Source organism: Anarrhichthys ocellatus, unplaced genomic scaffold (assembly GCF_004355925.1).
Source record: "Anarrhichthys ocellatus isolate YVR2014 unplaced genomic scaffold, GSC_Weel_1.0 scaffold31, whole genome shotgun sequence".
NCBI lineage: Eukaryota > Metazoa > Chordata > Actinopteri > Perciformes > Anarhichadidae > Anarrhichthys > Anarrhichthys ocellatus.
Genome location: NW_022280061.1, coordinates 3167636 through 3182640, shown reverse-complemented (window position 1 = coordinate 3182640; position 15005 = coordinate 3167636). Strand labels below are relative to the sequence as shown.

The window sequence follows — 15005 nt, the reverse complement described above, 5'->3', positions numbered from 1 at the left end:
ACACACACACACACACACACACACACACACACACACACACACACACAGACACACACGCACACAGGAGATTTCTGAGGTAATAAAAAAGGACCAGTCCTCCAAAAGGACCGATCACATGAATCTCAGAAGACTGTCTGCATGCTCGGTCCTCTAACAGCCAACCTATGCTGGCTTCATTATAACAAGTTCATTCATTTAGTTACATTTTTTTATTATTTCCGCCGTCAGACAGAACATTAGATGATGTTTTACAATCTGACTTTTAGGACCTGCTGGTGGATTGAACGGATGCAGTCACATTTACACTGACATCCATCAGAAGTGAAGTGTAGTTTTAATCGTAACAAACTAACCTTGCTGACGTAGTATGCACATTATAATAAAACAAAAAGCACTGTTCAGTTACGGTGTCAAAAAAACATGTACATACTGTATTAAAACACTTTTTTATGCAACATGGGAACAAAATTCAGTTTTTCATCTGTTTAGTTAAACGTTTGTCTGTTTTACTAGTTCTTTGTTCTAGCTTGTGTGTGTGTTTCTGTTTCTGTTTCTGTTTCTGTGTGCGTCTCACTCAGAGTGCAGCATCCTGAGTGACGGGACGCTAAGAATCTATCGTACTAAACTGAAGCACAGGAGCACTGAAGCACAAGCTGGTGTTGGACGGTATGTTTGGTACTGTAACCGTATTCTATGCCAATAGACTCTATGACGAGCCTGAAGTACTGTAGTGTTTCTGGGTCGGGTGAATGGTTTAACGCCGTGAGCAGCTAACATGCAGTATTCTTTTGTTGCTCCGTTTATTAAGGAAGATGAAACTTGAGTATTTCATTTGACTATTTCCGAGGGTTTTATTTTGACGGGGGAGAGCAGGAAGTGATCTCCATCGAGTGTGTAACAGCAGTACGAACGTGGCATATGCAAGGAAAAAAGGTGTTTTTTAGAATGTATGGTAAAAAAGCTCGTGATGAGCTCACTTTGCTTATCTTTTTAGTTATGGGGCTTTATTGAGGTTTTTTTATTTTATTGTTTTATTTGCTCACCCTGACTTGTTGGCATCATCCACCAGGGGAAACACGTCGACAGAGAGCGTGTACAGTCGTCTTCTGTTGGGCCTCTTAACACTGTGAAGTCACCATTTCATTATAGTGCTGAAATATGGTGCGGCATGATTTAACCGACAGTATGCGTGCGTGTTTCCATCCATCCGTTTTCAATTTGCAAAATCAGGAATGGAAACGCCAGAAATTTGAAGAAATGTCAAAATATCCTAAAGTTTGCACGGGTTGGAAAGCAGTAGGACAAAGTGAGGTGTGATAAGAAGATGTCACTTGTGGCCACTGGTGATAACGAGGACACCGTAAACCCGTCACTGCACGCTCTTCTTCTTCTGCAGCAGCTTAATGTCACCTGACCGGAGAATTAGAGCCACCAACTGTTCCAACCAACTCCTAATATTTGCAAAACAAAATTGTGAGTGGAAACGTGTATTAATCTGCATTTTCCTTCGCTTAAAATGTTCACAAACTTTGTTATGGAGACTTGGCTTGAGATAGCCCACCTACTACTTTGAACGACTGTACACGCTCTGTAGGTCTCTGTCGACGTGTAGGTCGTTCTGTAGGTCGTCTTCTGATGGGCTATCTCACGTAGATTTGGGCTAATTGATTTATGTTGCTGAGTGCCGATTGGTAAACTAAAGTATGTGACATCACCTTTTTCCAAATAGCCGTGCCGACTACAAATTAGTGCAAAGAGCACAACAGAGAAACAGACACTTAGATATCTCTCCTGTGAAATAACTAACAATGTTCAAACTTTATCAGAAAAACAGTAGAAAGAGTAAGTTTTACCAGGTTTCACTGGCGTGTCCATCTGTTCCATTTTAATACGTGTGTCCGAATGCATCAGTGTTACTCTGCAGAACACTAAGAGAGCTGCCTGAGTGACATGTTGTGTTGTTTTAGTTCCCCTTTTAACCATCGTGTCTGTTCACTTTCCTCACGTTTTTATATCTTGAGCTGCTGTATCAGTCCTGTAAGTGTTGGACCGGCCCGCTGATTCAGGCCACGAAAGGGAAGAAACATGCCGTCGACTTTCTGCATCATTTTTGGTTTTGCTTGATGTGGTGAGAAGTGAACGCGTTTCACTCTGTGGTGAATAATCTGGGTAACAGCTTGTAGGACATTAAGAGACATATTACAGCTGTTTGATCATCGTCATTATCTTTTTATTATATTTTATTTTTTCAAATTTGTTTTGTTGTTTTTCTCAATTATTGATTTTGTTTCGTGAACATGGAATAACTGGATGTGCTACAGGAGGCAGCTGCTTGGCCGATAGGAAACTGTCGACTGTCTTTTCTTTGCATATGTTGCATATTTTGCGTATGCATGTGAAAATAAGAAGCACATCTGTTCTGTGATGGTGGACTGTATCATTTTAAGGAAAAGATGTTTTGACATTTGTCAATATAGTTTACACAGAGACAAAAAAAATACAAACCTGTAAAAAAAAAAAAAAAAAAAAGCCGAGGGGAGATGTGAATAGTGATATACTAAAGTACCGTAACAGAGATGCTACTTGTAATCAATACCATGGACTTGTTTTTATTTTTCTAAGCTATTGTTTTTAAATGGTCTTGGTTTACAGAACTGTAAATACACATTTCCATTTCCTCAGAGTTCTCCTCTAAAGCCTGCTGAACAGTTGATCGTGCTTTAGAGTATTTCTATCCGTTGCTGTGACGCTGCGAATGCATCCGCATCAACAACAGAAGTCGCCTTTTATTTTCCAAACGATAGTGAACTTTGTTTTTATGCATATCAATTCATGTTCTCCAGAACAGTGTTTTGTTTGTTTGATTCCAGAAAATATCCTTCACACTGTACATTGAGGTAAATTACATAAAGATGTAGAATAAAGATAGTTTTTCATAATTCTCTTGTTGTTCATATCTTTCTACTTTGTTGGAGCAGTGTGCATCACTCCGCTCCAGGTTTGTGGCATTTTGATTAACTGCTTTGTAAATAATATATGTACCATTAAAACAGTGGTGGAATGTAACTAAGTACATTTACTCTGCTGTACTAACAGGATTCTGAGGTAGTTGAACTTCAGTATTTCCATTTTATGCTACTTTGTACTTCTACTACCATACACTATGTTTTGGAAGCCAATATTGTACGTTACATAGTCTTCAGTTACTTTGCAGATTGAAATTATTGATACAAAATATAAATATATTAATACGTTATGTTGTATTTTTATGAATTTAGCGATAGAGTATGTGAAGTAATTTACCAGCTGCAGCATCATTGATGCTCACTAATGCATCGGTAATTATATTCCATTCTTATAAGAGGCATTCTACATGAAGAGTACTTTACTTTTGGTTCTTTAAGTATAATTTAGATTGCAGGACTTTTACTTCAGAGTGTTTGTACACGGTGGTATTGCTACTTTTACTGAAGTAAAATATATGAGTGCTTCATCCACCACTGACAAAAACGTAATATAAACTGCAATATTAACTTGAATAAGCGTTGTTCATCAAGTGACTACAAACTAATTGCTTTGTAAATTGTGAGAAACAGGAAGTCAATAGGAGCTCATTTCTGCTCCAAGGTCTGGAGAAAAAGTTATAAAACGGTAAAACAGCCATGTTGTCCAAACAAAGACAAAGGGGTCGAGGCTGTGTGTACTTCCAGTGTGTGCACTTCTCCTCAGACTTATGCAATGACTGATAGTAGACATGCAGATTACACACACAACCAAGGTTCAAGGACAGTCTTCAAAAATCAATGCATGTTCATGCTGTGCAGCTGAACGCTGTTCATAGTATAGTTTTTCAACAATAGTGAAAAGGACAGATAAGTTATCTAGTACAACAAAAAAGTGATAGTTTAGTGATAGTCATATTATAGCATGTCAAACAAAGTCATAGTGTAGTATTTAAAAAGAAGTCAAAGTATAGTAGGTTGAAAGAAGTCGAGGTATAGAAAAGTATAATGTGTATATATATATACAGTATGTCAAAAAATGTCCTAGAATAATATATCAGAAAAGTTCTAATGAATTAATAGTACAGCATGTCGAAAGAAAGTCATGGTTTAGTATTTCGAAAGAGGTCAGATTAAATCTTTTCCCAAAAGGTCATCTAAAAGTCATAGTACAATATGTCGAAAAAAGTAAATTACAGGTGCTGGTCATATAATTAGAATATCATCAAAAAGTTGATTTATTTCACTAATTCCATTCAAAAAGTGAAACTTGTCTATTATATTCATTCATTACACACAGACTGATATATTTCAAATGTTTATTTCTTTTAATGTTGATGATTATAACTGACAACTAAGGAAAATCCCAAATTCAGTATCTCAGAAAATTAGAATATTGTGAAAAGGTTCAATATTGAAGACACCCGGTGCCACACTCTAATCAGCTAATTAACTCTAAACACCTGCAAAGGCCTTTAAATGGTCTCTCAGTCTAGTTCTGTAGGCTACACAATCATGGGGAAGACTGCTGACTTGACAGTTGTCCAAAAGACGACCATTGACACCTTGCATTTTGCATTTCCTTTGGAAATCAGGGTCCCAGAGTCTGGAGGAAGAGAGGAGAGACACACAATCCACGTTGCTTGAGGTCCAGTGTAAAGTTTCCACAGTCAGTGATGGTTTGGGGTGCCATGTCATCTGCTGGTGGTGGTCCACTGTGTTTTCTGAGGTCCAAGGTCAACGCAGCCGTATACCAGGAAGTTTTAGAGCACTTCATGCTTCCTGCTGCTGACCAACTTTATGGAGATGCAGATTTCATTTTCCAACAGGACTTGGCACCTGCACACAGTGCCAAAGCAACCAGTACCTGGTTTAAGGACCATGGTGTCCCTGTTCTTAATTGGCCAGCAAACTCGCCTGACCTTAACCCCAGAGAACATCTATGGGGTATTGTGAAGAGGATGATGCGAAATGCCAGACCCAACAATGCAGAAGAGCTGAAGGCCACTATCAGAGCAACCTGGGCTCTCATAACACCTGAGCAGTGCCACAGACTGATCGACTCCATGCCACGCCGCATTGCTGCAGTAATTCAGGCAAAAGGAGCCCCAACTAAGTATTGAGTGCTGTACATGCTCATACTTTTCATGTTCATACTTTTCAGTTGGCTTTCTAAAAATCCTTTCTTTGTATTGGTCTTAAGTAATATTCTAATTTTCTGAGATACTGAATTTGGGATTTTCCTTAGTTGTCAGTTATAATCATCAAAATTAAAAGAAATAAACATTTGAAATATATCAGTCTGTGTGTAATGAATGAATATAATAGACAAGTTTCACTTTTTGAATGGAATTAGTGAAATAAATCAACTTTTTGATGATATTCTAATTATATGACCAGCACCTGTATGTCATCTGCCAACAATGATGGGAATAATAGCCAGAGATCTTTTTTATTTTTATTCCAGGTGTGCTGTTAATAATGGTAGCCTATGAATCGCCCCGTGTCCATGTAACTGTGCTGTCCTAAGAGGCACAACAACATGACATTCACCCCACAGTGTCAGGAGATCTGTGCTATCTGGGCAGCAACTGAAATAATGAGCGGAAATCAAGCCGTCGTCACACGTTTTATTGTTCTCCTGTGACGTAAATACTGTTTTGATCTGTGTCTATTCTTCACCGAGGCCCAGAACGAGAAATCCCAAAGTCTCGTTCACTATTGTGTTGTGTGTGATTTCAATAAATATCTGAGATCCAATTTCCATTTCAAACTCATATTAAGCAACTGGCTGTGTTTATTGCTAAAGCATAACAAAAAAAAAGCATTAAAAAACCATTTAGAAGCAGCAGAGCATTAGATTGAGTACATTGAGCCACCGACCGTCTGTCTGTTAATCATTCGCTTTTTTATTAAACCACCAGCTGCAGGAGGCAATGGGAATGTTGTCGTCAGGTAGAAGAAGCATTATGGACATCACATGGGTACAGTAGCAGCATTGACCAGAGAAACACAGGCCTGCAAAGCACTCACATAGTGGAAGGATGATAATCTTGTGTTCAGCAGAAGATGGAGTGTGTGTGAGAGAAACAGATAATGTGTGTGTGTGTGTTTAACAGGATAACGGAATAACTCGGTCACAGCTGATGCTTCCCGCAGTGTTTCCTGTTGTGCGTTTGGACTTTTGAAATGTCATCATGCTTCTTGTTCTCCTGCCAGGCACTACGTCTGTAAAGCAGAGTATGAATGTCCCGAGCACATTCTAACCATCGTTCATCGCCGTGTCTCTGGAGTGATTGTCCCTGCAGGGCACGAGTGGGTCTGCTGCATCGGAGCTCTTTCAAGTAAACAACAACCAACAGCTGCAACCAATGCAGACGTACTCTGCGTCCGGTTATACAACCGAGACGCCCGTGGAAGGGCTGTTTGTCCGTGTGTGCCGTTTCAGGGGGTGTTACGCACACATTGGATTACATGTGGAAACACAGCGACCACCAGTGGTTACAAACCTCAACTGAACATCAAATGAATTTAGCTTTAGGACATTGTTGTTGCCTGTAAGGTGGCAAGAAAAGTGCCCGTATACAGTACATGTAATGTTAATGAACAGGCCTGGAAGTGGAATCAAAGTCATTTTTAGTTAAAGAGTTAAACATCAACGCCCCCACAGATATGGAGTAAACTGAATCATTCTACACGATGACTTATGGAGCTTCAGGAAACATTTCAAGCACACATATCTTAAAACTCATTCCTGTCTTCATGAGGTAAAACAATACGGGCAAGAAGGTACCAACGCAGACAAAAACCTCATGGAAGAGAAGATGTAGAGTAGAAGTTCGACATTTACACTTATTTACCTTCTTGCCGAGCGTTAGATGAGAAGACGACTCTACTCGCATCTTCTCCTCTAACTCTCTGCAACAACGCACTTTTGTGTATTTCCCAAATTGTGAAAGAAAGAAATATATATCTTTAATAGCAGCCAACATTTGTGAAGAATGTTTTGGATTTTGAACTGAAATAACTCAAGAATTATTAAACATGGATTATAATCTACAACGTGTGGGGAGTCTAGTCTCTTTCACATTCACTACTTTAAAAAGAAAATTGCGTTTATGAACTTAACTGTTTGGCAATGTGTTGTGGACACACACACACACACACACACACACACACACACACACACACACACAAAATAAAAAACAAAAACAAGTTCAGACATAAACAGTGGAAAAGCATAGCTGTGTATCATTCATGGACACGTTTAATGTCGAGGTTACTTTTTGTGACGTTGATGATGCTCAACATGTTAGATGAGGTCATTAATACTGTGCAATTATCAAAGGTTGACTATGCGTAAAAATTGGCAAAAAAAAAACAAGACACGCAACCTCCACATGCATCGGAATGGCACTTAAAGTCGAGGCAACATTACTCCCACACGGACAGATAGACGCTGTGTTTGAGGTCAAAGGATGCACAAACAGGAAGGAGACGAAGAGAAGGAGCGACTGACTGAAAGGCTCGTGGATGGCTGCAGTTTAGCATTATTCAAAAAAACAAATGTACATATACATACAGTACATACATACAAATATATCTGTCAATTTATATTACAGTGATTTTTTTTTTTAAAATTCGTAATCATCTCTTAAATAAATTGCTGTTCATTGCACTTTGTTAAAATAATTAACTATATGATTTCTCTTAAAGGCAATAGTGTGATTTTTTTTAAGGTGAAAAAGATAGTGTACCATAAGCCTGATTTAGGATAATAGTAAAAATAACAAGATCTGTAATATACATACTGTATCTGTAAAAGACCCTCACCTCCTCGTATACATGAACGGATGTTCGTCTCCATGTATGTAGCATGTCCTTTTTTTGATATGACACGCGTGCCCCACACCTTTGTGTGCATGCTCGTGCATGCTCGTATGCCAATTAATGTCATATCATGTCTCCACGCGTACATATATACATACAATATTATAAAATAAATAAATACAGGAAAACATTCTTGGTTCGTGGTTTGACGGTTTAGTCCAAAGCGGTTTTTGGTGCAGTCTTTGACCAACCGTTCTGCTTGTTTGGGTTTGAGTCCTCGTTGATGGGATCAACATTCGACTGAGCTTCCCTGAAAGATGCACGGGTGGGGGAGTTGCATTTGTGTGCGTGTGAGAATGTGACTGTGTTTGAATACGGGTGTGTGTGTGTGTGTGGGCAAAAACAGTCTGTGTCCAGTGTAAGAAGGGGGGACCAAAGTCTTTGGCCTTCGGAGAAAATACAGTGTGTGTGTGTGTGTGTGTGTGTGTGTGTGTGTGTGTGTACGAGAAAGGGACAGGGTTTGCATGCACTCCGTTGTCCTCTAGTCCAAGTCACCGCTATGAAAGTGTCGGATTGTCCCAAAATAGAAGCTCAGTCTCAGGCACTGTCCAAGTGCACCCTCTGTAAGAGGGTGTAGTCCAGCAGGGATTCTGACAACGTTCAGGTGGGGGCGTTCAGGGTGACGCAGCACCCGTCTTCCCCTCTGCCCCTCCATGAAAAGGTCCCACTGACTGATTGGGGGCTACTGGTTGGAGCAGAACCCTCGCTCCACCCGCCTCCGCTTCCCCACTTTCCCTCATCTCCGTCTACGCCACCGCTCCGTGTGTGTCCACGAGACAGGGTGGAGGGTCTGGGTCTCCACCGGGCTCGGCGGTGGCTAGATGGGCCCCTCGTTGTGGGCACTGTGGTTGCTCCTGCTGAGGCCCACACAGTTCTGCTGCTGGTTGAGCAGGTGGGACGTCTCGTTGGCCACGGACACGGACACGACGGGGGTGGTGACGGCGGTGCCGGCTGTGGTGCTGACGACGACTACAGCGGGGGTCTCCACTCCGTCATGGAGCTCCGTCAGCGTGAGCTCGATCTTAGTGAACTCACTGTCTGTCGATTGGGGTGTTTTGTCCATCCGTGACGCCATTACGGCGTTCTGGTACTGTTGGCGTGTGACCTAGGTAGTGGAGAGGATGAAGGCATGATGAGGTCGAATGGTTGGTGGTGATTGATTGATTGGGCTCGTAGGTCTCTGCAGGTCGTTCCAGAGCGACCTCACACTTTAAAAATAAGTACCTTCTTTTTTTTTTTGCCCAGTAATCATATGCAAGAATCTTCGATACCGGCATCTAAGTGTACACAAATGTGCTTTTCTTGCTCACCTGCATGTGTTCTCACCTTTATATACTGCAGGTCTGTGCGCGCTCTGACTGAGTAGTCGGGTACGTAGATCTGCAGGAAGGAGTTGAGCTGGTTGTTGCTGCTGCCGAGAGTCGGGGTGATGGCGTCTATACGATCGCTCCTGTTCAGAGAGTCGGAGTGGTTGAGTCCAAACGGCCGTGGAGGAGACTTGTTTTCTGTAAGGAGGCGATGGGAGAGGAGAATACATTTAAACCCACTCAGCCGGTAGTAATGCAAGGAAAGGCTAAAGTATCTCAGAGAAATATGTCCAGCCTTGGCTTATTAGGGAGCATTTTGGCATGACTGTATGTGTCTTTCACAAACAGAACTTATTAAGACATGCAAAAACAAAACACCCAAAACTTCATTCATACAACAAAAGAGGTCTGTCGCAGTCTACTCTCTGTGTTAGGGAACCCTCACACGTCACATGCTGACCTGTCGTCTATTCCTTCTGCCTATTGTTCTTTGTTTCTCCGGGCTGTCATATCCATTTAAACAACTCAGCAAGAACAGCTGCTGGTGGAGATTTATTAAAGGCATGACTTGAGTGTGAAAGGGGTTAACCTGATCTCGTTTAGCTCTCATTTGTAGCCACTCCAGCAGCGTGGCTCTGGGTGGCCATGTTGGTCAGCTGGTCCACCACTTTGGTCCCTGACTGAAATATCTCATTAACTATCAGTTGAATTGAAATGAAATTCAAAGACAGATATTTGTGGCGCCCAGACAACGAGTCCTTGTGAATAACTTTGGTGATCCTCTGACCTTTCTTCTATTGCCGTCATCGAGTCAATTTGTTTCTAAGCTAATTAGCTCAAGTTAGCACATAAACACTCTAAACTGAGATGGTGAACATGGTAGACATTATTCATTCTTAGCATCAGCATGTTAGTGTTGTCATTGTGTGCAGTTTAGCATGTCGATGTTAGCATTTAGCTCATAGCGCCGCTGTGCTAAGGTACAGCCTAGCACTTGCCAGGCACTTGCTACTGATCCATATTGTTTTGTCTGGTTAGGTTCTCTGTATATCCAGAACCTGTTATTCATACAGTACATCATCTATTCAAACACATTTGAATAGCTCCAGATGCAAAGACACGTGTGATGCACCAGCTCTAACTCACAATGTTCTCTGAAACAGCTTCAGCAGCACCTACGATCTTGTGTGTTGGTGACATTTTTTCCGGGTCATATTTTTCCAGCAAGTACAGATGCTTGCTGTGATGTATGGAAATCTAATTCCTACGTAAGTCTTTAGGTGAGGGGAGTTTCACACAGCAGCAGGTATTGAGTCGGTGGTCTCCAGCGATGCTGCGTCCCTCTATGTGCTGCTACGTAGAAGACTTGTTCTGGTTTCTTTTTTGTATTTTTTAATTAAAGCCAGATTATGTTTTCCACTTCTTAAAGAAGCCTAGAGAAAATCACACACAATAAAGTGGAAACGGCTTGGCCAACGCTAATGCTACTACGTCTAGTGGAATGTATGTAATCCCATGTCGGAATATGTGTGCGAGTGTGTGTGTGTGTGTGTGTGTGTGTGTGTGTGTGTGTGTGTGTGTGTGTGCAGACCGAGCGCAGTGGGCCAAAGACTTGGCATGTGAACTCTTGCGGATTAGTACTCCACTTTCTAGGGGCCGCAGGGGCCAGGTCAAAGATACACACATGATGTATTTACGTACACGCAGAAACACACTCAAACGTGTGCACTGCGGGGCGCCAAAAGCCCGTTTAGAGGTGCACTGTAGGTCACTGCTAAAGAGAGGAAGATAGTGTGTTTCTTCAATGGCGTTTCCGGATACATGTGGGTGTGTTTGTGTTCGTGGCAGCATGTCCTTAGTTACGTATGGACTGTGCGCTCTCTGCGTCCATGTGAACATATGTGTAGGTGTGTGTGTGTCTCTGTATGTGCGCTCGGCGGTGTCCGGCAGGGGGCTGTAGCTGTAGGTCTTGTTTATGTAGTCGGAGGGTTAAAGGTTTGGGGCGAGCGGGGCGGAGCTTGGGCTCGCTCTGGGGCCTCCAGTCTCCAACACCATTCAGCCACTTGACTAATGGCTCCGGGGATGAGGGTGTTAAGTCTCCATCTCAAACTGTTTCCCTCTCTCCCTCTTTCTCTTTCACTTACAAACACATGAACATACGGCACATTCAGGTATATGCCTCCATCAACCTCAAAACAAATACTCGTACAGACGATGATGGCGACCAAACACTCGTGTTAGTTTACAAAAAGCATGCAGGGTTCAACTTTGAAAACAATCATTATTCTTCCACATCTAACTAGTCGCCGGGTTGATTCTAGTATGGCATCACATGTGAGGGTGTGTGTGCGTATAGACTGGCCACTGTACCTGGAGATCCTGCTAATGATTCTGCCCTACTGACCACAAATGTACGGGACAGGGACAGAGGCACTGGGGCGAGAGGAAAGACACAAGAGACAAGAAAGAGGAGAGTCTGTCAAAGCTGAGAAACAATCAGTGCATCAACAAACATAGTGAACTTGGATTAAATCTGGTAGAGAAGCAGCAGCAACACGAGTATAACCACCCGTTGTTCTATGCACGACAGGAGCTTAACTGCTACCGAGCAGATAACGTCGAAGTAAACGCTTAAATCTCATCATAAAAGGTTTGATTTCTGACTGCAGAGCGCCGGCACACACGACAGGAAGGTTGTTCTGCTATTTGGCCAGTAGGTGTCTCTCAGATCTCACCGCCCTTGTGAATCAGAGTAGCTGCAGAAGGCTGAGAATAGAACTGTAGTTTATGAATGAACAGAAAGGACTCACGAGCTGACGCTTTCTCGTGATGTCACTGCAGGACAACCTCGTCAGTCTTACAATCGTTGTTAATAAACATCAATAAATAAATGAATAAATAAAAAGCAGTATTTTGGTACTTGGTGCTGTGTCTAATGCTACAGTAGACCCAAATAAGACATTATTATAAGAGAGAAATAACCTGCAGACAAAGTTGCATTCTTTTAGTTTACTCAAAGATGAATTACAACTTGATCTTATTTTGAAGCCCAGGTGTGTTGGTCAGATGTCTTACCTGGCGAGGCGGTCAGAGCCATCATCCCGTAGAAGGAGAATGGTCCCGCTTCAAACTTCATCCCCTCTTTTCCTGCCTCCACCTCCACTTTCCCCTGAGACACACAGATCCAGAGACGACAGAGAACAAAGAGTCAAATACACCGTTGTGTGCATTTCATTATATTGTATCCATCCTTTGAGACTATACATCTGATATCACACTTATTTTATGTCTAATTAATTCTCAATTGCAGATTTTCAGTCGGCAGCATTAGTGCTAGGTTGTGTTAATAACACTTTCTATCTAGGATACAGCTACAGATTCGCTTTTGCTTAGTGCCAGTGATTTGGGACGTCCCTGGTCCTAGAGCCTTTTTTAAGAGATGATATGTTGGCAACACATTCAGAGACACAGTCGGCATTCAGACCAGTTTTCAGACTGTAAGGCTGCACGAAGGTCAACAGCACTTGTATGTATTGTAACTCTGAGCAGGATTTCTTTAGGGTGCAAAGAGAGAGAGTGGCACGGAGAACAAAAGAGGGATGGGTGTACAGTAGTACAGTAAAGAAGTTCATTTACAAGATGAAAAACATAGAAATACATATATTTCCCTTTCTATTTGTGGTGGTTTCTCATTAAAACTGACTCTACTGTTATTAATCAAGACAGTTCATGATGTTCTTCCTACTGACCGCCTCCTCTTTCAGTTTATTTTGAAGTGTTTTGAGTGAGCCAGACCTTCGTATTATTAGTGAGCTGTTTATCTATGGTATTGCTGTTTGCTTTAATCCAAACTGCCCTGCAGCGCAATCATACCATGCATACCTTTGTCGGATGCGTTGCCCCTGTGGGAACAAAACCTGTAGTACAGCTCTGTTAGATGGATGGCTATACTGTGACAAACTGTGGGAACAAGGAAAACAATACGTTGTACTGTAGCACTAGCAGCAGCATGTCCCTGTCTTACATGTGTTTAGTGCGATGTATAGTGAAGTTTGGTACAAATACTGTTATTACTCTCTCAATGAATGCAATATAGTCTTCTTCAGTGAGTGAGGTTTCTAACGCGGGAGGCGAGCGGTGGGTCCGGTGTCGGACATTTTGGACTGTGTACCTCATCGCGTCCACACACCTGCAGTATGAGGATGAAATAATCCACGGGCTTGTTCCGGTGGAAGAGGTAGTGCTCTGCCGCCCGCTTGTTCTTCTCGTCGTATTTCAGCTCCTGGATGACGTGCGGGTGCTTCAGCAAGCGCAGAAGAATCTTTTCTGACATTTGCAGCGGACCGAACGGATCGATCTCTGAAGAAACCAGAGAGAGAGAAAGAGAGAAAGAGACATCGATTATAGCCAAATACAAATACACAGGGCTGATACCAACACCAATATGTGGTGGGAGCGTTGATCAAAGTCATTTTATTTTTCCTTTTTTATTATCTGATCTTATGGGCTCAGTTGGTAGTTGCTGTTCAGGTGAACACACCCTGTAGCACAGTGCTACTTCCTCACTGTACAGGCTGATATTCTCTCCTCTAGTTTATGCGTCATGTCCTCTGGACCGCCTCCCATCTACGTCATGAACCACTATTCACCCTTTATTTCTGTTACTGCTCTAATGACACATTGTTGGCAGCTGTAGCCTACCATTGATATTTCTGTTTCTTCGTTTTACTCTTGTGAATCACAAACAGAGCTGAGCAACCAGCCTTATGAGGCAATTTTATGTCAATTTTATGTAAATTACGCTGAAATCTCATGATTTCATTGCATTTGTCAGGTTCAAACAAGCAATTAACGACAAAGTTCCAGGAGTTCTTGACAGTTTGATGAATCTGACTTGGAAACCTCAAAGTAAAAATCACGAGTTTTGATTAAAAAAAACGAAAATGTTCTTCCCCAAAACGTTTCTTCATATTGTGATTTCACGACTGTTATCTTAGTCTACTCTCCGTATATAGAACACCTATTGCATGTTTGTCCTTCCTGAAAGAACGATGCTCCTCGGTTGCTCTTCCTGAGGTTTAAATGTTTGTCCTTATTAAGGATGGGGGGGGATTGTATTGACTGTAAATCCCTTTGAGGCGTATTTGTGATTTTGGGCTGTATGGATTTAAAAAGAAGAAAGAAAATGTAATAACCAAAAACTGATGAATAACTTTGAAGCACTGTCTCCAGAGTGTGACTGGTCTGCTTTCACCACCTAATGGGCCAATCAGCTCCTTCATCTGCGCGGCGGTGATATGTGTCAGCTGGCTGCTGGCTCCACCACCAGGAACTAAACTCCCTAATAGCCTTTAGAGGAACTTAATCAACGCTTAGCTGCTAGGTCAAAGTTCTGAAGCAAATCCAACTGCAATGAGACATCGTCAACTGCTGCTGCTGCTGTAGTGCTGTAGGAGGATATTCAGCAGCCTGTTCAGAAATCCATTTCCCCAGGGAAAGCGGGGGAAATATTTCACATTTTACACTAAGTATGTCGACTTGTGTGAGAACCCCGATCATAGACCAACAATGCTGGATGTGATGTCACCGAGGAACGCGTGTAAGCAAACAGGGCGGTGTTTGTAAAGCTGTCAGCTGAGATCTCAACATGCAACCTTCAGTGCACGACACGCAAGCAAATAGACGCCTGCGCTTTTTTGGGATCCGCGCGCAGTCTGCACAGACATCCCGTGCGGCGCTTGAGAGGCCTTCCACCTCTTCACACACACACACACACACACACACACACACACACACACACACACAC

General features: G+C 42.2%; 1 protein-coding gene across 2 annotated transcripts in view; it reads right to left on the bottom strand.

Moving 5' to 3' along the window:
- Positions 1-7411: 7411 nt before the first annotated feature.
- cnnm2b (cyclin and CBS domain divalent metal cation transport mediator 2b) overlaps positions 7412-15005 on the bottom strand; it is a 29693-nt gene continuing 22099 nt past the window's right edge. Inside the window, exons 4-8 of one of the 2 annotated variants that reach the window (XM_031864513.1) lie at positions 13389-13558; positions 12275-12368; positions 11570-11632; positions 9219-9397; positions 7412-8997 (exon numbers count right to left, since the gene is read on the bottom strand). In XM_031864513.1, coding sequence (XP_031720373.1) covers positions 8710-8997; positions 9219-9397; positions 11570-11632; positions 12275-12368; positions 13389-13558 — 794 coding nt within the window. In that variant the 3' untranslated portion in view covers positions 7412-8709. The remainder of the gene's footprint in view (positions 8998-9218; positions 9398-11569; positions 11633-12274; positions 12369-13388; positions 13559-15005) is intronic. The other variant, XM_031864514.1, reaches the window with a different exon arrangement.